This window comes from Pelobates fuscus, chromosome 2, assembly GCF_036172605.1.
Source record: "Pelobates fuscus isolate aPelFus1 chromosome 2, aPelFus1.pri, whole genome shotgun sequence".
Taxonomy (NCBI): domain Eukaryota; kingdom Metazoa; phylum Chordata; class Amphibia; order Anura; family Pelobatidae; genus Pelobates; species Pelobates fuscus.
In genome coordinates, this window is record NC_086318.1 from 237,568,989 (window position 1) to 237,589,578 (window position 20,590).

A 20,590-nucleotide genomic window follows, 5' to 3' on the forward strand; every position below is an offset into this window, starting at 1 on the left:
ATCCATACTTTACCTTGAAAATATCAGATGAGGGGATTCAATTCATTTATCAGGCACATATTTCCGATAAATGGCCTCATCAGATTCAACAAATAAGTTATAGATACATTCTTTTTTGTTAACTATTAGATTGCTGGCAGCATTAGTACATGAAACAGACAACTTCACCACCCTCAAAAAAATATGGGGAAAAAAAACAGCAAAACTATGAACATTATTTTCTCTCCTCTAATCTTCCTATTGATAAAAAAAAAAAAAAAAGCGAGAGAACAAAATTCCATTCCATTAAAGAGACACTCTAAACACCTAAAGCACTTGCTTTCTTAATTTAGGGGTATTTTGGAGTTCACCCTTAGTCCTGTTTTATTAAAGTGCCTATGTCATAAGAAGGCACATTAATAAAACTGGATGGGAGAACTAGAGTTCTATAGTAGTGCATTTTCTACCAGGGAATTATGGCCAGTGCTTTAATTAATTCATCCTCGTGCACGGAAAGCATTGGGTGGCTGAGGACTACGAACCCCTGCAGGTTAAATCTGCAATGAAAACATTGCTGTTCCTGCAGCAAAACAATGTTTTCATGTGCAGGGTTAAAACACAGGGCACCCAAATCATATCACTGAAATAGTCTGGATACCTATACTGCTCCTTTAAAGGGACACTATAGTCACCAGAACAACTACAGCTTATTGAATTTGTTCTGGTGAGTAGAATCATTACCTTCAGGCTTTTAGCTGCAAACACTGTCTTTTCAGAGAAAATGCAGTGTTTACATTACAGCCTAGTGATAACTTCACTGGCCACTCCTCAGATGGCTGTTAGAGATCCTACCTGGGTCATTGCTGCCTAAAATGCATCCGAACATTCAGTGTTTCCTCCCTCTGCATGCAGACACTGAACTTTCCTCATAGAGATTAATTGATTCAATTCATCTCTATGAGGAGATGCTGATTGGCCAGGGCTGTGTTTGAATCATGCTGGTTCTGCCCCTGATCTGCCTCCTTGTCAGTATCAGCCAATCCTATGGAGAAGCACTGTGATTGGATCAGGCCACCACTTCTGATGATGTCAGCAGACAGCTTGCTCTTCTGAGGCAAACAGCATGCAGAGCTTCAGGCTTGAATACAAGTAAGATTTTGCTATATTCATGGAGGCACGAGGGGCCCAGGGGGGCTAGATGGTGGTGTTAACACTATAGGGTCAGGAATACATGTTTGTGTTCCTGACCCTATAGTGATCCTTTAAGTATTTTATTTCAAATCTCTTTAGGACACCTCTGGCATGCAAGGATATGTTTTGTCATCCTGGTAGCATTTCGTAAAACATATTTCTTTTAACCGTATTTGCAAATTGCTATATATTTTTTTTATTTTTAGAAGACTTTGCACTATGGAAATATTTCCAAAGGCTGTATATTTCCAAAAACTATTGGTCAAATTACAGGTAAACATGCACAGGATTTTTAAAATTAGAATACAAAGTGAATTCCACATTTAAGGTCAGCATAGCTGAAATCGAAAAATTCTCTAAGACAGCCATTCTTTCAAAGAATTTTTTTTTTTTTAATGGTGTGCAAAACAAGTGTCAACATTACTCAATAAACAACTCGAATATACAGTATAGCTGATTTAGAATTTCAGAATGTTATTCACTATGTTATTATCTTCTCTTGGCATATATTAACAGGTTGTATTGTATACTCAAAAAACAAACAAATGATAGTGTTTTGAGTTTATATGATTTGAGTGATATTATGTGATCTCTATCTTTAAGATATTCACTCAGGATCTTAAGAGACAACTTGGTCTGACTCAGAGAAATAAGCAGCTGGTGTTTTTGAGGTTCCACCACACTTCCCCAAAACAGAGCACCACATACTTTAGGAGACTCCTCAAAGAAACATACAAAATCAATCCAATAGAGTAGATTGCAAGTGTAAACACAATATAGCCTTAATTCTGTGAAAAAACTCAAGTGGTAAAGAGCGTTTTTGAACTGGCTAGAGTGTCACAGCACTGTGTTACTAAGGGTAACACTTACCACTTTACGCCAAAGCTGGAACATGAGGCATTTAGCTTCCAAGAGAAGAGAAGAATACCGTTATTGATACAAATACAAATAGGCATACATGCCCAGACTATAAAAGAATAAATCCAAGTTAATATCCAAAATTGCGGTCCTGCCTCTGGAAATGCATTTTTCCATCTATCCATAGCCTTAACAATCAGTAAAGCTCCAGCTTGGAGTCTTCCGTATTTAACTTTCCCTCTGCTGATGTCACAGCCCATGGTACCACCCGTTTGAGTGTGCTTACAAGAAATGGTTGAAGGTCAGAAAGGTTTTGGGCTATAGCACTCTAATATTACATGTTGATGCCACAAAACACCACAACGAGACCAAAAAAATGGCTTGCATAAATGCAATATTAGACCATACACCATAAAAGGTGTCCTCATAATGACCTCATTTACGTCAATTAATGTATTTTGCGATTTTGATTTAATGGTATGGTGTGCTGCTTTCATTCCTGTTCTACATTACCACAGTATTCATTATCCTGACATGAACATATTTAGAGGGGCATTGACACTTGGGACCTGGGTCCCTGGTCATTTTAGTTCAGCCACTTTATATATACCTTAAGCGTTCCTTTTTCTGCATTATTGATATCGGTTCTACCAGTCTTAGCCAATAAATTGCGTACAAATAGTGTCTGAAGAGGGGACTGGATCAGAATTACCAGGGTCACCCAAAAAAGCCAGATAACCTGGCACTAAAATTACTTCAGCATGTAGTGATTGCCCAGTTAAAAAAATAGTTGTCATTGTTTATTGTACAAATTGTGTTTCATTAAATCAGGTAAATTACTTTAAATACTATCTGGGTTAGTCACTAATGTGTAAATTGTCAGAATTTCAAACTGAATTCAAACTGATTTTTGTGTGATTATTTGTGTTAGTATGTGGTTTTGGGTCTCTTGACAGATTTATGATGTTTATCAAAGACATGCTTCACAATCAAATTTTTTTTAATATTTAATAAATGTAATATTTTTTAATATTTTTTTTTTTTAATTCTTTATTTTTGTTGAGGCATGTGATTATAGGGGTACAGAAAAAAGAGAGGGAGACTTTCAAGAGTTGTACAGGATAGGGTCGTCATAACATATTGTCAAAGTCTCCTGTGATTATAAACCTCATTTTATATATAGTAACATGCTATGGCCAAATACTTTTATCTCTCGCTTTAATACTGTTATCTCTCGCTTCAATACAGTTATCTCTCGCTTCAATACAGTTATCTCTCGCTTCAATACTGCTATCTCTCGCTTCAATACTGCTATCTCTCGCTTTAATACTGCTATCTCTCGCTTTAATCTTGTTACTTATGTGGAGTACGTATGAGAGGTTAGATTATAAAGAACTGCACATTTTTCTTGCTATTTTTGTCGTTTGGTACAAGCAGTAAACATTTTTCGTGTAATACCTGTAGTATAACCGTCTTGTTGCGCATTTGGTTTAAGTAATCTTCTAGTGCTTCTCATTAACTTCGCATCAGATTATTTCACTTTTAACAAATAGAGGTCATGTTTGCTCTATGCTATGCTTTATGCCTGCTAAGGCTTAACTAAGTTACATGCTATATCATGCTAGTGTATATTTCGTAGGCTACGAGCATCAAGTGAAAAAGTGACATCTAAAATATAATTCTGACAGATTAGAACAATGGGAGAAGCAGGCTAATTTAAAATTGATGAAACAAATAAACAAAAGACATGAGCATTACACTTTCTACATAATAGAACGCTGTGCAAAGTCATGTGAAGGGTGCATATCAGGCGATACCCGATCCACGGTGTCTCTATGAGAGAGTCCCAGCGTGCAAGTGTGTGGGGTCTATAAGCTGATCTTCCGACCTGTCTGCTGCTCGCTGTGTGGGGCTGGTGCCTCGATGGTGTGGTCGTTTCAGCCGATGCCCCGCTTGATCAGGGGTGTTGTAGCTGGAGAGGGTGACTGACTGGGAGCCACTTTAGTCGTCGGCGTGTGCGGCAGGTCAGTCTCTTGGGTAGGAGGTCTCAGGAGTGTTGGGAGGCGGAGTTCTTTCCCTGTGGGGGCACTGCTGTAGATCCTGGTGGCAGTCGCCGCCAGCGGCCTCAGTTATCCGGCGTGTGCGGCTAGTGTTCCGGGAGGCTTTCCACTGTGGCCCTCAGCCCAGGTGGGCCCGTTGCGTGTGGTATCGGTGTCATCCGAAGTGCGCTCTGGGGGGGCCCGCTCTTTCCCGCTCCCCCTCACACCCCCTTATCCTCAGTGCAGGCGTGATGTGGGCATAAGGCTTGTCGCGGGGGCTGCTGCAGGGCTCCGCCGTGAGGTAGAGCCCAAACTTACTGGTGTGCTGCTTGGTGTCGGCGGAGTTTCCCGATCAGGAGAGGCGGCTGTCGGCCATCTTGGAGTACATCGCTCCAATCTCTATGTTTAGCAGTGCCAGGGTGAAGGCTCTGCGGCATGCTGCGGTGGCCGCCCGTGGGGACCGGGATGACCCCCCCGGTCCAGAGGGGGGGGGGTGGCAGAGCGCCGGTCGGAGAACCGGGCGAGCGGCCATCTCACCCAGGCTCAAGCTCTTAGGCCTCAGGCTCTTGTCGGGTTACTTTGGCGCCGCTGGGGTTCTTGTTAGGTGTCCCCGGAATCACCGTCGCCTGAGTGGTGCTTTGGTCACAATTCCAGGTCGGTGTCAGCTTTTGGTCCGCAGTTAGCACCATTTTCCAAGCTCAGAAGCAGGAGCTCAGACAAAACGTGTCTGATCCGACCGGCGGTCAGGCCCCGCCCCCCCCCAATTTAATATTTTTTTATTTTGTGTTGATTTTCGAACACCTTAATATTCTTGGATAGACTTTTATAATTTTTGTTTTCAAAATATTAAAATATTGAAAAATATATATTGTATTTAAAAATATTAAAATATTTTTCAGAATATTAAATAATTTTAAAATGTTATCCAAAAATATATTAAATCATATTAAAAGCTTACTAAAATAGTAAATTAATGCCAAATTGTGATAACATTATTTCAGTTCTTGGATGTCTTCTCTATTTATTCCATAGCCTTTGCCTTGATAGCCCAAGTGATCACATATTAGTTTATGTAAATTATGCTTAATACATTTTTACATTTTTCCAACTTGTTCAATAGAAAATGTATTACCTGCACAGTTATACATGTATTTGATCCGGAACTATAATATTTTTTGAGATAATGTCAGTTAATGTTTGTTAATTTGTCAGAATATCAAGTAATCTGAATGAATGCAAATAAATAACTCTCTCATAAATGATGATGATACAGCACTACGGAACTTGTTGGCACTTTATATTAATTGAAATCATTATTATTATTTATAATCTGAATAGGGACATTATTTATGTCATAGCAAATGATTTCACAGCTTTTTGCCATGATAATTTTTAGAATTTATAAATCTCTAAATTATCGACTGTGACTTACATGGGATTATCCACTAATTATCACATGTAATGCTGTTTCCTTTCGTCCAGGGTTAGACCGCCTTCAGAACTCCAGATTTTGTGGGCTACATATTCCCTGATGCTTTGCCAGCATTATGGGAGATGAAATCCTCGACATCTAGAATGCTGAAGGTTGCCTACACCTGCTTTAGTCTGTAAATGGTCCCACTCACATTCATACCTGCTAATTAATGATTATTTCAGTAACAATAAACGTTTTCAAATCAGCAAATGTTATGTATTTAATCTAGTTTGCATATTTGACTTGCAGGATCATGGATGGAATGACAGAGGCTTGCATGAAAGGAGGCATTGAAGCCTGCTTTGCATCTGTATCTTGTGTTTGTTCCTTGCTTGGAGCTTTAGATGAACTGAGCCAAGGAAAAGGTCTTAAGGAAGAGCAAGTTCATCAACTTCTCAGGCGCATTGAGGAATTTAGAGATGGAGCAGAGTCTAGCAGAGAATCTATGGAGATTAATGAAGCGGATTTTAGATGGCAAAGACGTATTCTTTCATCAGAACACACACCATGGGAGTTAGGAACAGAAAAGAGTCCTGATATCAGCATCAGCGTGACTACCGATACAGGTCAGACCACGTTAGAAGGAGACCTGGGACAAACCACTCCAGAGGATAACATTGAATGTCAGGGAAATAATTTACAGTCCCCACTTAACAAAGATAATCGGAATAAGGATTCTGATTTAGAAGTTGTAGATCAGCCAGATGTTGTTCAAAGAAGTCATGTTACAGTTTATCCAGATATTACAAATTTTCTGTCTGTTGATAGTAGGACAAGATCTTATGGATCACGATACAGTGAAAGCAATTTTAGTGTTGATGAACAAGATCTCTCTAGGACTGAATTTGACTCTTGCGACCAGTATTCAATGGCAGCAGAAAAAGATTCTGGGAGATCCGATGTATCAGACATTGGATCTGATAACTGCTCCCTAGCCGATGAGGACCAGACTCCGAGAGACTGTCCAGGTCACAGATCATTACGCACAGCTGCTTTATCTTTGAAGCTTCTGAAGAACCAGGAGGCAGATCAGCACAGTGCTAGACTTTTTGTACAGTCCCTGGAGAATCTCATACCACGACTTTTGACTCAGCAACGGATGGAAGAAGTAGACTCTACTTTGCAGAATTTTGCATCAACCTTTTGCTTGAGTTTGCAAGCAGGTCAGTACAATTCTTTAACAGAGTTCAAAACATTATTCCAGTCAGTCTATTCTATTCATAAATGTTTCCTTTAACTAATAGGAAATTGCAGAAAAACAGACTACCATCCAAACTGTAAACATTCTTGGAGCTATATTTTGCACATATTCTGTACAGCCTTACATATTCTTATTCACTGGTAAACATGCAAACATATTCACCCTCCTACATGTTAAGACTACATACTCAACCTCATGCAGGCACCCACTAACTAATGTTCATGAATACATGCAGTCTTAATACATACACACATTAGGTATTTTATGTAAGTACATGCACTGGGGAGTGCTTTGATGCTGAGAAGGTTGCTGCTTGCAAACATGCACACCTGGCCCATCGATCTTAGTCCCTAAGTAATTCTCCTGCATACAAGGTTGCTTAGAGCTCTCAAACTATATATTGATGAAACGTGTTGTGCACATGGCCAGGTCTCAATTTAAAGGTATTAAGTAAAACAAAATTGATCACACATAATTCCTATTGGATGATTAAAATGCAAATATGTTTTCTAATTTGTTAAAGGCAATGATTATTTTTTTTCAATAAAGCATCATTGACATTTGTATTTTTTTTTTTAGGCCAACATCTATTGCTTTTAACGATTGGCTACTGTTAATCGAAGACCATGTTGCACATTTTATTTTTGTCTGGGTAAAGATTTCCCCCCTCTCTCCATTTCTCTATTTTTCTGTCTCACTTTCTTAGGTGTGATGCATTCACCAGGGTTTGAAAATGGCAGCAATGTAACATTCCAAACACTACTAAATGCTGACAGTCTGTACAATGTATCTTACTATGCTCTTCTTCTAAATCTCAAACTGTCCAACAGTGATTACTACAGAAAGAAATCAGCCTTGTCTCCTGTTAGTTTGGTAAGCTGCTAATAACACCATTTAGTATTTTTCTATAGTAGTGCAATTACCATGTGCTTTTTTTTTACCAGTGTGGATTCACTCCCAGCACTTGTGAATGTGAATCCACACTGTAGCAGAGCAGCCTGCAGCTGCTGTTGCAGCTCGTATACTTGAGCTATACCTGGCCGGCCTGGTCCCCACTGGAACCTAGGGAAGCCACACACACTGCTAGATATACACAGAAATGCAGAATAACCCTCCCCTCATACAAATAATACGAACAGCCCACACACAAACATACACACAATCCCCACAAACGCAACACCACTAACAATCCACACACATGCACACAACGCCGCATGCAGCTTCTCACATGCAATACCCCAAACAGCCCCCACACACTACCAAACACACAATGTGACATATCCATCCACACACAATTCCAGAAGCAGCCCCATACACAGCCCACATTCATATGTATCATACACGATACCATAAACTACTAATGAACATATACAATATAATAGCTCATATACGCACAAATACAATGATACAAAGCAATTACAGTAAAAATAACACAAACAGAATACGGCAGCATACACACCTCAATTTAAAAAAAATAGGATCAGCACGCTACGCCACATCACAATCCTATATCGGCACACTGCTGCTAAAAGGTTGCCTACCCCTGTTCTAGACAATAGATCACATATTTGCTGTAGTTTATTTTCGAACTACCCTTTATCTTTGGATCAAGATATCAATTTAGATCAAGATATCAATACAGACCTAAATATCAATGTATATACTTCATTTGTTTCTAACTAATACTTTGAGTTTTCTTATAAATGTAAAAAAAACTAAACAAATAACAAACAACTCATTTATACAATTGCCTTTGTGTTTTCCTGTGAACAGAAAGAGTTCATGAGACAAATACAGTCAAGTGGGGTGTCGATATTTTTCTCACAAGCGTGGATTGAGGAGATTTATCACCAAGTCTTAGACAGGAACATGCTTGGAGAATCGGGATACTGGGGCAGTGCTGATGGACACTGTCTTCCCCTCATTACCATGCTTATTAGTGAGTAGTAGAGTGATCCTGTATAATTCTATGTACTCTAAACATATCATGCACTAATCATTTTACTGGTTACAGAATAGCATTGCATTAACCGTGTTTTGGATAATCAAAGTTATGAAATGTGCATTTGTTGTATGAAGTGTACATGTTCTATTGACCTGTAATTAATCTGTCTTTGTAGATATAGATGGCTTGGGAAGTAGTGCTATAGGTGGACAACTTCTAGTGTCTAAATCCACCCAATCTCCTATTCCTTCTGAAAAGAGTATGGACACAACAGCAATGGCAGGTAAGAGATACCAAGCATATCATAGATATATTCATTCCCATGGTGCACTGACTTTTTTTCATATTGTCCTTTATGTTCTACGTAATACTTGTGAAGTGAAGGAAAATGTATTATTGTGGACTTTACTTCAACCCAGACATTAAAATTAAAAAAAATAATTACCATTATATCATTTGTGATCTCAAGTAGGTGTAAATCATTTAAAACTTATTAAATAAGTCCTTGCAAATGTTTTTTGGTTTTTATTACCATTATATCATGAAACATTACACATGGAATGCATATTTATACATTTTTTATTATAACTTAAGAAGAATAACAACTGTTTTATTTTCATATATCATTCTTTTCTGCCCAGGTGTTGCTTTTGCACGCTTCATTCTTATTGGTTGTTGGAAAAACTTAATTGACACTTTATCTGCTCCACTTACTGGACGAATGGCAGGAAGTTCTAAGGGGCTAGCATTCATTTTGGGTGCAGAAGGTGTCAAGGAACAAAATCAGAAGGAGAGAGACTCTATTTGCTTGAGTCTGGATGGTCTTAGGAAAGCTGCTAGACTCAGCTGTGCCTTAGGTATTAAGAAATCCCTTAAATACATTCCACTGAATATTTAAACCGTATTTTCACAAGCAGCAGTTGATGTATTAAGATTCTTACCACCTCATATGCTCCTACAAATAACACCTTTTACAGCAAGCTCCCAGTGCCTAGTGCCTCTCTGCCTGCTCTCCCACATCTAGCTCCTCTCCCAGCCCACCAACCCATACGTTGTGCATTTTACAGCCTTCTCTTCTGCACATAGATTCCCTCACAGACAGCTCACCCACAACTAGCATCCCTCACAAACACTATATCTTGCACGTCCTTACAGCTAGCTTTTTCACACCGAGTTGTCTATCGGAGTTCTACGAAGAACAGAAAAACAGCAGCAGTTTAAAGCATTTTTAATGTGTGTATTTTTTTATTGAAGGAGTGGCTGCTAATTGTGCATCAGCCTTGGCTCAAATGGCTGCAGCATCTTGTGTTCAAGAGGAGAAAGATGATAAGGAAAACCTTGAACACAGCGACACAATAACACAAGGTGTGTGAGTGCATCTACATTCTCTGCTTATGAAGCTATAAGTCAAGATATTAGATTAAGGATAATTGGTCAATGGGGTATATTCACTAAAAAATATACATGTGAAGATTGGCATTGAAACATCTATGGTTCCCCACATTGTAGATGCAAGTCAGAAGACTCCTCAAGTGACAAACAAGATGTCTTATTTTTCTTTTATTGATACAGAGTTAAAAGGCTATTGAACTTATGCCATTCAATACTGTACGGTGCATGTGTAAAACATGGTATAGACAACTTTTAAGCCAGCCTTCAGTCTTTAGTAATGTCCCATACACATTAATTGTTAGGCCAGTACATCTGTATTCTGCAACATTTTGTGGGTCAAAGCATGAGGCAGTTTGTCTGGATTTTATTATTTCTTTCCATGTGGAATAATCAACTTATACGGAAGTACTGCAGAGTCCCAAATTGATTTACGCATAACACGTCTTATTTATTGATTTTAAACAGTAAAGCAAAGAGTGGAGCAGAAACTGGAACAGATGAGTAAGCATGGAGGATACCGTCTCCATACTGCACACGTACTCTGCATGGATGCTATCCTCAATGTAGGCTTGGAGATGGGAAGCCACAACCAGGACTGCTGGCCTCATGTCTTTAGGTAATCAGAGACTGGACTTTTTATGATGTCCAACTCTGGGACTTTTCACACATGCTCAAATCATTGTATAAAATCATGATGCATAGGTGGAGATTTGTAATCATACTGAGCAGATGTACTTCTCACAGTTCCTGAGCACCTACATTGTAGTTCTTGACCGAATTCTTCCCTCTTTGAGCATAACCGAAGTGTGACATTTTCTGGAAATGGAGCTGCTAACTCTATTTTCCCAGGCAGCTGAAGAGCTGCACTGAAAGCAGATCACACCAGAATTGGTTCTGAGAACTGGCAGCCACCTTTGTTGTTGTTAATATTATTATTATTATTATTTATAAAGCACCCACAAATTCTGCAGCGCTGTACAATGGGTGGACTAACAGACACGTATTTGTAACCAGACGAGTTGGACACACAGGAAGAGAGGGGTTGAGGGCCTGCTCAATGAGCTTGCATGCTAGAGGGAGTGAGGTATAGTGACACAAAAGGTTAGGGTAAGGTCAAAGGTATTTGCACCAATGACTAACTCCAAAGCCTCTCTCATTTAGACTATACAGCCAACCATAAATGTGCTGTATTTTATACCAGAAAATCTAATTGGATCTTTTCTGTTTACTTGACTGCAAAAATAAACCAAGGGATTCTAAAGCAGACTCCATCTTCCATGCATGGAAGAATGCTGAATCTTCCACAGCATCCTCTCCATCTGCCATTTCACAACATAAGGGCTCCACACTGACCAATATAAGGGCTCCACACTGACTGGCCAGTCTAGAATCCTCCTTTGCAGCTGAAATCAACAATTCTGCCAATTATTTATCTACAGAAGTCACCATTGAAATATATGGGAATATTTGTAGATAAATCATTGTAATAATTTAAATACATATGCAAAATAATTAAATTAAGGTCTCTGGTTGAAAATTATTCCTGATTTGCCTTAAGAAAAGTGCTAGGTAGACAGAATACATTGAGCCATATGTATGCCATGCCATTACAGAAACAGAGAGGATTAACAACCCACAGAGCCCAAGGCAGATTACTAGTGCCCCATGCATTATTCTCATAAGACTGATTAATAGCAAATTAATCTGTTTACCCCTGGGCCCTAGATGGCTTCTCTGTACAGAAGGTGCTGCTTGTGACATGCATGCAACTACACTGTTTTATCATTAATGAGGATCTTCATCAAAATAGCAAGATATATCTCTACTGCATATGAAGATGCCTCATTGCAACTGTATCTCTAAATATAAAGATAAATTAAAATCACCTTCAGGTGGGCTTTCACTGAATCGTGGAGAAATATCAATTTCCATCTCAGGATAGTTCTTTGCAAAGTCAGGGAGACCAGATTCATGGATGAGCTGATGGCCCGGGTCTGTGGATTGCTCTGGATTTCTCTGCTCTTACCAAAGGATGTGGGCCCTGTAGTTTAAAAGTATGGTTCGTAATGCCCGTTGAAGTCTATGCATGCTAATTCAATGATGACATGGAACCTGTGGGTTTGAGATATTCCCTTTACCCTCTCTCTCTTTTTACCAGTCATTTTGTTTTATTTCTACATTTGAACCTATCCAAATTTGGTAACTCAATATTTTGGTGACACGTGGCAACCAGTTGTTTTCCTGCATGATGTTTCCTTAACAAATTAGTCAATTATCTATGTCTCGTGGCCACTGCATTATTTCACAACCATTTTTACAAAACAATTTAGTAAAATGTTTGTAAATTTTCTACTTAATGGGTAAAACCATGTATTTTTATTCTCTTATCAGAGTTTGTGAATATATCAGCACCTTGGAACACACACATTTCAGAGATGGCACACCCCAGCCTCCACTAACAATCACACAGTCCCAGCATATTTCAGTTGAATCCCAGGGAATTGCTGCAGATGGTTCTCAGGAACATCACACAGAGGAAGAAGCATCACTTGGTAAGAGCCCCATCATTCAGCCAGTTCCTATCCAGGAGTTAATCAAGGAAAGCTGCAAAGGACGAACTTTCGACTTCCATGGAACCAGCTTAATGAGTGGAAGTAATGCAGCTAAAGCAGTTTGTACCCTATCTACACAAGCAGATAAGTGAGTATTTGAATATTTTGACAGGTCTCATTAAAGAGCAACTAAACTAGTCTTCTTATCATTATTAGCTCATTCAATAGAGACAAGGGTTAAAGAACATAAATCACAAGTGGAATATCTTTTTCTGGTTTCTTGTGAAGCATTGTCTTTTATAATTACAAACAATATCACTGTTATATGCATTTTAAACAGAACTGATAGAACAGACTCTAGATATGTCTTATCTAGTTACTTTGCATCATAGAAAAACTTTTACAACAGCAAATTTTGCTGCCAGACAACATGCATGGACTGCGACACATATGGACAGCAACACAAACCGCTTGGTCAGTAGGGGGCAGAGATAAGAGCCAAACAGAGTGTTTCTCCAAGGTAAATACATTTAATGCCAACACAATTTTAAGTTTTGCTTTTATAAGCTAAGAAAGTACATTTTTGTGATTGTCATTAAATGGTTCAGTAAGAAACATTGCACATGCAGATATATTTTATTTTGCTGCCAGAGGTGTAAGTCCATCTCAGGACCAATGTTGGCATGCATAGAATGCAGGCAGCAAATGTCTAATGGCGGCACAATCCAACCTCCATGCCACCCTAAGTCTTTCTTCACTGAGGGGCAGCGACATCACAAAAGGTTGATCGGATTTCAAGGAGAAACTTTGCCTAGACTTGGGGTCTAAGGTAAGTTTGTTTTTGTTTTTCTTACTTCTTTAATGTTTGTTTCTTTTTTTTTTTTTTTTTTTTTTTTTTAAGGGGTAAACAATGTGCCAGCAATGTTGTTCCTACCAAAAAATAATGTTTTATTAAACTAGCATAGGAAGCAGAGTTTTACCACAGAATGCTGCGCTCTGTTTTTTTTTTTTTTAGCAAAACTATAGAGATTTGAATGTGGGGAAAAATACAGCCTGAACACAAGGCCAAAACACAAAGTACAATTGTCACCCAATTTTCTCCTCTTTAAAAAAAAATAAAAAAAATAATTACATTTAATGAAACTTCAAGGGACACCAAAAACGGCCCCCATACCACTTTATTCTGTTTTTTTTTTTTTTTTTTGGGGGGCGGGGGGGGGGTTAACCCTGCAATGGAAAACTGTTTTTCCGCTACTAAATATATTAAATAAATGACTCTCATTGAGAGCAGATGATTGACACAGTGTGGCCTTTTGCTGCACAGTGGCATCCTAATGCTTCCCTATGTGGAAGCATTGGATTATCAGAAATCGTCAATCCTGATGATCTCAGCCAGGGCTGCCATGGCAAGACCAGTGTGGAGAGAGACTTAAGGTAAGTTAAACCTAATTTTGTCGGGCCTCAGTCTAAATTGGTAGACTAGCACTACAGTATTAGGATTAGCTGTGTGTATTACTAACACTATAGTATTCCTTTAATTATGTTTATTGAATTTTTTTTTTATTTTTATTTTTTTTTTAAATAATCTGGCTGAGCAGCCATGTTGCTTGAGACTCTAACCAAAGTTTCCTAAATTCTCCTAAGCTCCAATCGTGTCTAACTTGCCAGTTGTGTCTCCCTCTCCCATCTCTACTTTGCTTTTTTCTCCATTTGCCTACTTTTGGTTTTTCTCCACTCTCCATCTGTCTCCCACCCACACCCACTTGTGCATCTGCACCCCATCTACTACCTGATTGCACTTATTTTCCCCCAGTTCTGCCTAAACTCAAACCATGCCTTTCTGCACACTTTTGTAATTTTTATATTGGCTGCAATCTAATTTGCCCCTATGTGCCTCTCCATAACCCCATCCTTAATAAATTTCCGATCCCTACTCTGTCCTTGATATTGTCTTTTTACACCATCTCCCTGTCATTTGTGACTCTCGATCCTCCCCACATATCTAAAATGTAGACTGTGGCAGAAGATTGCATTGCCTTCTGCCCAGTCTCTTTGCAAAGCTAAAAGAAAAACAGACTTCAAATTAAAAAGAATCCCTCGATTCACTTGAACAATAAAAGCAAATAATCAAACCTTTTATTCATCTACATCACAGTACTGAACCCTCAAACATGTCGAAGTTAATGTATGTATGCTCAGCGCTCAGCGCTGACCGGGCCCCCTTACAATCCGCATCCATCGGGTGGCCCTGACAGCATGGGCCACCCGATGGACACTTTGGAAGGCGGCGCGCGGGCCGGAGCAGCAAATGGTCACAGTGGTACCCAGTCGCACGGGTACCGCCGGCTCGCACCCACCCGCCCGCCTGCCCGCCCGCACTATCAACCTGGAAATCCCTACCGCCCACCTGGAATCCTGAAACGCCCACTAGTGGGCGGTAGGGACCAGGTTGACGAACCATGGTTTAAATGATTATGATATTTACAATATCCCTTTAATTGTGTATTGAAATGCTGTAAATTTTAAAATTCACTATCCCAGTGTCATGAATGAATTGATACTAAAATTGATATTCTCTTTATATATCTAAAAAGTATGAATTCCACAATGAGAAAATACATTTTGATTAATTTACTCTTGATCTTCACCCCCACAGGCTGTTTGAAGGTGCTGCTGACAAACTTAATTTGGTTGCACTGAGTGGATTCCTCTATCAACTGAGAAAAGCATCCCAAGCTCAGCTTTTTCATTCAGTCAGCGACACAGCAGACTACTCCCTCACAATGCCAGGTAGGAGACGGTGCTCTTATCTTCCAGTCTTGATCTTTAGCATACAATAATAAGGAAAGATCATTCAAAATGTGCCATCCCTTGCCACAAAGCTAGCAAAGAAATAATTAGGTTCAGTGGCTAGAAATTTGTAATCACAATTTGTGTCCTGCGTCCCTCCTGAATAAATGACAACTTCTGACTAAGGAAGGCAATCTTAAAAAGTACCACCATGGTGAATTATAGAAACTTAGTCCAACCAAGTGTTCTACCTGCCTCCTTCATTTTGTGCTTCTAATCTTTTGTGTAAGAGGAAGTGATTATCACTACAGTTGCTTCGTAACACAGCCATCTTTTTTCACTATGACAAAAGTTTAAGATATATCTGTCGGCTTAAACAACAAACTTTTCCAGCACAGTATTTCTGTGCTGCTTGTTTTATTAATTTGACGGTCTCTTATCCACAATAACCCCCATCATCAGTCCATTTTGCATTATCAAACTGCTCAGATAGTCTTAATAAGCATCTGGAGGAGAGCACCCAGATACTAATGGAAATGTAATCACTATACTGAGCTGTAAATGTTGCTTACAGTGCTCCTTCAAAGATTATATAAAATAATTTACATCACATTCCAATGTAATATGTACTCTTCATGCATTAAAAGGTTACTTACTCAAACTTGAAAACAGTGTTTAAATAAAACCATGTTTTTGGTCATAGCAATCCATACTGTCCTGGCCGAACGCACCCAAACTGAAAATTAATAACTTACCTTCATTCTAGCACGATGTCTCCTGGCAGCCTAATCCTTGTGTGGTGACATTACCCCCCCTTGCTGGAGGGTGAGGGATGTCATGGAGGATAGGCTGAGGGGTAGACATGGGCAGTATACTTTGCATGCTGATGACTAATGTCCACTATGCACATAATTGGCATTAGCCAGCCCGAACCTTGTTCCAAGCTCGTTAATGGCACTCTAATGATGCCACCGCAGGTGGAGTTACTTCTCTGGCAGCATAGTACTATATCAGTCTTTGGGCAGCTGCACATACAGAGCATTTACTAAAGTGAGAATTGCCGGGAATTGAAAGTGAATTTAAAAAGTTAGGTCAAAATAGCTGGAATATAAAAATTCGATATGTCAATTCTATTTCAGTTTGTCTGTTTTGTTGTTAAATTTTAAATAACTCCCTTAGTCATGCTACATGGAGTGACCCTTTAAAATGGGGAAAATGCATTTTTATATATTTTTATATTAATATTTATATATTGTTTTTTTTTTTTTTTTTTAACTTGTATTGGAAAATGTAGCTTACTGAGTTTGTTTTTAAATATTATACAGGTGAAATAAAATCCATTCAGGACAGAAGAAGCACTCTCCATCTGTTTCGCCTTGGTGATGTTATGCTTCGCATCATCCGTAGTAAATCTCGGCCACTACTTCACATCATGCGTTGCTGGAGCTTAGTAGCCCCTCACTTTGTAGAGGTATGTAGGACTCCCATCTACGTAATAAACATTGTTTTTCCTTGTCTTTTATAGTTTCATTATTGGAATGTAAAATAGAATCATGCCACACTATTGTATTGCATTTTAGAACGGATGGATATAATTAAATATATTTTCTTGCTTGGGTGTTAAAATTAAAAAAGTGCAAAAATACCAAATCCTTAGGCAAAAGGTCCAAAGTAAAAAAAATATATATATATATCATGCTTTTGACCCTATTTTTTTTTTTTTTTAATTTTTAATTTTTGTAGTGCATAGATATAACACAAACAGGCAAGAGGTACCCCAAAGGCAGTCCTCTAGCTTTTCCTGACCCTATTTTTAAACGCAGGATGTTATGTTCAATATTGACTAATGTCAATTCATTTTAACCCCTTCATCAAAAGCAGTCAAGCAAAAAAAAACTTTATACATGGGCTGTATTGAGAGTTCACCAGCAAAGTATCCTCCTGTGATGTCAATCAACAAGATGATGAGCTAATAGCTGCAGAGTTATTTGCACCAGCATAGGAGCATAACTTGCTGTCCATTTAAAGAACTTGCAACCAAGTTTTTCTCATTAGTAAATATTGTACTATTTCCACAATACATTAATTTTTACTTTGATTTACAGGCAGCATGTCACAAAGAAAGGCATGTCTCTCAGAAGGCTGTGTCTTTTTTACATGACATCATTACTGAAGTCCTGATGGACTGGGATGAGCTCCCACACTTCCACTTCTGTGAGGCTTTGTTCAAGCCCTTTGAGCGAATCATGCAGTTGGAGCTCTGTGATGAGGATGTGCAGGACCAGGTGAGCATGACTAAAACGTGTTAACACAGTAGCTTTAAACAGATTATCTACTCTCACTGCACAAACTGCATGTTGGAGTTTTATGCACTAATGTGATGGCATCATTTGAATAAAATTTTGCAACATATATTACTGGCTCATTATGCCAGTAATGAGCCTGCAGCCTCTATGCATTTTGGTAAATATCACAGAACATTTTGAATCACTCCCATTTGTAGAATTCATCTGCTACTAAATAACAGCATTTGCCTATACAAATACTTCTTCTAAATGTACAATTAAAAATATATGAAGTAGTAAAAATGATGTCTACCGTGCTGGAGCGTTCTACCAATATGCTAGGTTTGCTAGGTTTGATTTCCAGCAGGATCAAATGTAGGGTTTCCATTATTATCATTATTTCCCTAAGCTTTTGGAACAGAAGAAATGGCTTTCGGTGAATTTTGAATGGATATACATTAAAATCTCACTTGCAAATTAATTGGGCAATGGTAAACTGAGTTGCCATCACATGCGCTCCAATATTATTAAAGAAGAACTCTAAGCACCGTAACCACTAGGGCCTGCTGTGGTTGTTATAGTGTCATCGTGCCCTTGTGCAGGCTCCCTCCCCCACCCCGGTTCTGAACCAAATCATTTTCGAGCTTCCCCTGTTGCCTATGGCTTAGCCCTTCACTAGACATATTGCTACTGTCTAAGGTTTGACACAGAATTGGAGGACATGCTTCCACCTTAACCAATACACTGTCCTTTCTATAATTCAGTATTTATATTGTTCCTATTCACAGTATCTTATCCTTCCTTTCTTGTCACTTCTCCAAGTTCAATATTATAGTATTTGTGACACGGTGTTGCTGTCATATAATGTGTCTTGCAGGTGGTCACATCAATTGGTGAGCTGGTGGAAGTGTGCTCTCCAAGGATCCAATCAGGATGGAGACCTCTGTTCAGTGCTCTGGAAACTGTACATAGCAGCAAGTCTGATGTTAAGGACTATCTTGTTGGAGATTACTCCATGGGTAAGACATGGGCAAGTTGCCCTATTACTATACAATAGATGCGGATGTACGAAAGCCCATGGTATTGTTCAGATTTTTGTAGACTATGTATTTCTTGAAGTGACCAATTACATATACATAACTAAAAAAATTATCTAGATTGGTACTACTACAAGTTCACATCAGAGTATTAATCATCCATTCTTTCACAGGGAAGCATCAAGCCCCGGTGTTTGATGTCTTTGAAGCATTCCTGAATACAGACAACATTCAGGTTTTTGCCAATGCAGCCACTGATTATATTATGTGCCTTATGAAGTTTGTCAAGGGATTGGGTATGTAACATTTAATTCCATAATCTTTAAATAGCGGTTGTCCTTAGAAATTAGCTTGTGTCTATTAGAATCTAATGGTGTCAAGATATTTTACCATTGATTGACATTTATAATTAATGTTGTGGCATTGTAACGTTATAATGACACAATACTTTTAGATTCTGATCAGATACAGAGGATATCAGTGCCATTTGGTTACTCAATAAGTTTGATAATATATTTCTAATAATTCATTGTAAACGACCTGTAGTTCACTACTGAGGAAATGCGGAGACAACAGTAAATTAATGGTGTATAGCTTACAGTAAATTAGTCAATAAGTTCTGCTATAGCATATCTATTGCCTCTTAATATACACCATTGTCCTCCGCAACAATGTCAGATCTGTCAATGGCATATAAAGGATCAAATGATATAGCGGCTATTTGAAATCAGTCTTGTTCAGCAAAAAGATTTAACCCAACTGTGCTAGCCACTTTTTAAACACGTTATGTATTCACTAAACACAGCTTACTCTCAGTAGATAGCCTGGTTTTATGGTGGATTGCTAATTTAATTTCCTAATAAAAGTATATAATATAAGAAATACATTCCTCATTTTTCACATATGGTTTACAGGTAAAATACATATAATAATAAATTAATTCTACCATAGTTCTGTTAACAAGTAACCTATAAATGCTTCAGTTGCAAACATGACTGTATGAAAATATAGATAAAGCATGTGTGAAAGAGTATATTCTAAAAAGTAAACCTCTTGATCCTTTCATGTCTTCAGAACCCAAACATCCACTTTAACTAAAAAACTTTACCAAAACGTCTTCAAAAATGGATTTGCAAACAGAAGTAATACAATGTGTTCCATTTAGATCTGTTAGTCAGTAAAGTTATCTATTACATTTAAATAGAATTAATGCTTATGTGCATTTTAAATCACATTCTAGGTGAAGTTGAAAGCAAAGAGATTGGAGACTTGATACCTGGATCTGCTTCTACATCTACAGATTTGTGCCTTCCAGCTCTGGATTACCTGAGAAAGTGTTCACAGGTGGAGCATGGCAAGAAATATTTTGCTCCTTTTTTGCTTTTATTTTATTTTGTTATAAAATGTTATTGTGTATACTAAAATACACAGTTGAAGGGATACATAAAGAATGTGACTTCTTGTCTAACACCGTTGCGGCGTTACGTTTTGTGATGGAAAGGTCTACCAATGGACCAAGGGGTTTAAGCCCTTAAATTGAGAGAATGGAGCAAATGTAGTAATAAGGCTAACTGGTAAAATATAACTTTTATTTGTATTTAATAAAAAAATTGTGTTATTTAAACTTAGAGTCAAAGCAGATAAACCACTGAAAGAAAAATGTAGATTTTGAATCTTTTTAGTTCTATATTCTTTTCACTTTTTCCTTGACCTGATTGTTTATTTTCCTCCTCTTTTTGAACATGTTACTATCATTTTCTGCATTAGTTATTGTTATAATTAGTTTTTTTTCCTTTCAGTGGTTTATCTGCATTGACTCTAAGCTATCTCTAACTCACACTATTTTT

General features: G+C 38.3%; 1 protein-coding gene across 2 annotated transcripts in view; it reads left to right on the forward strand.

Annotated features, from left to right (window-relative positions):
- Window positions 1–20,590, forward strand: part of ARFGEF3 (ARFGEF family member 3) — a 146,835-nt gene that overhangs the window by 75,476 nt on the left and 50,769 nt on the right. For both annotated transcript variants that reach the window (XM_063443277.1, XM_063443278.1), the window contains 14 exons: window positions 5,791–6,704; window positions 7,449–7,615; window positions 8,516–8,681; window positions 8,863–8,970; window positions 9,329–9,544; window positions 9,942–10,052; window positions 10,545–10,695; window positions 12,471–12,779; window positions 15,288–15,421; window positions 16,747–16,892; window positions 17,527–17,706; window positions 18,584–18,725; window positions 18,917–19,039; window positions 19,984–20,087. In XM_063443277.1, coding sequence (XP_063299347.1) covers window positions 5,791–6,704; window positions 7,449–7,615; window positions 8,516–8,681; window positions 8,863–8,970; window positions 9,329–9,544; window positions 9,942–10,052; window positions 10,545–10,695; window positions 12,471–12,779; window positions 15,288–15,421; window positions 16,747–16,892; window positions 17,527–17,706; window positions 18,584–18,725; window positions 18,917–19,039; window positions 19,984–20,087 — 2,971 coding nt within the window. The remainder of the gene's footprint in view (window positions 1–5,790; window positions 6,705–7,448; window positions 7,616–8,515; window positions 8,682–8,862; window positions 8,971–9,328; window positions 9,545–9,941; window positions 10,053–10,544; window positions 10,696–12,470; window positions 12,780–15,287; window positions 15,422–16,746; window positions 16,893–17,526; window positions 17,707–18,583; window positions 18,726–18,916; window positions 19,040–19,983; window positions 20,088–20,590) is intronic.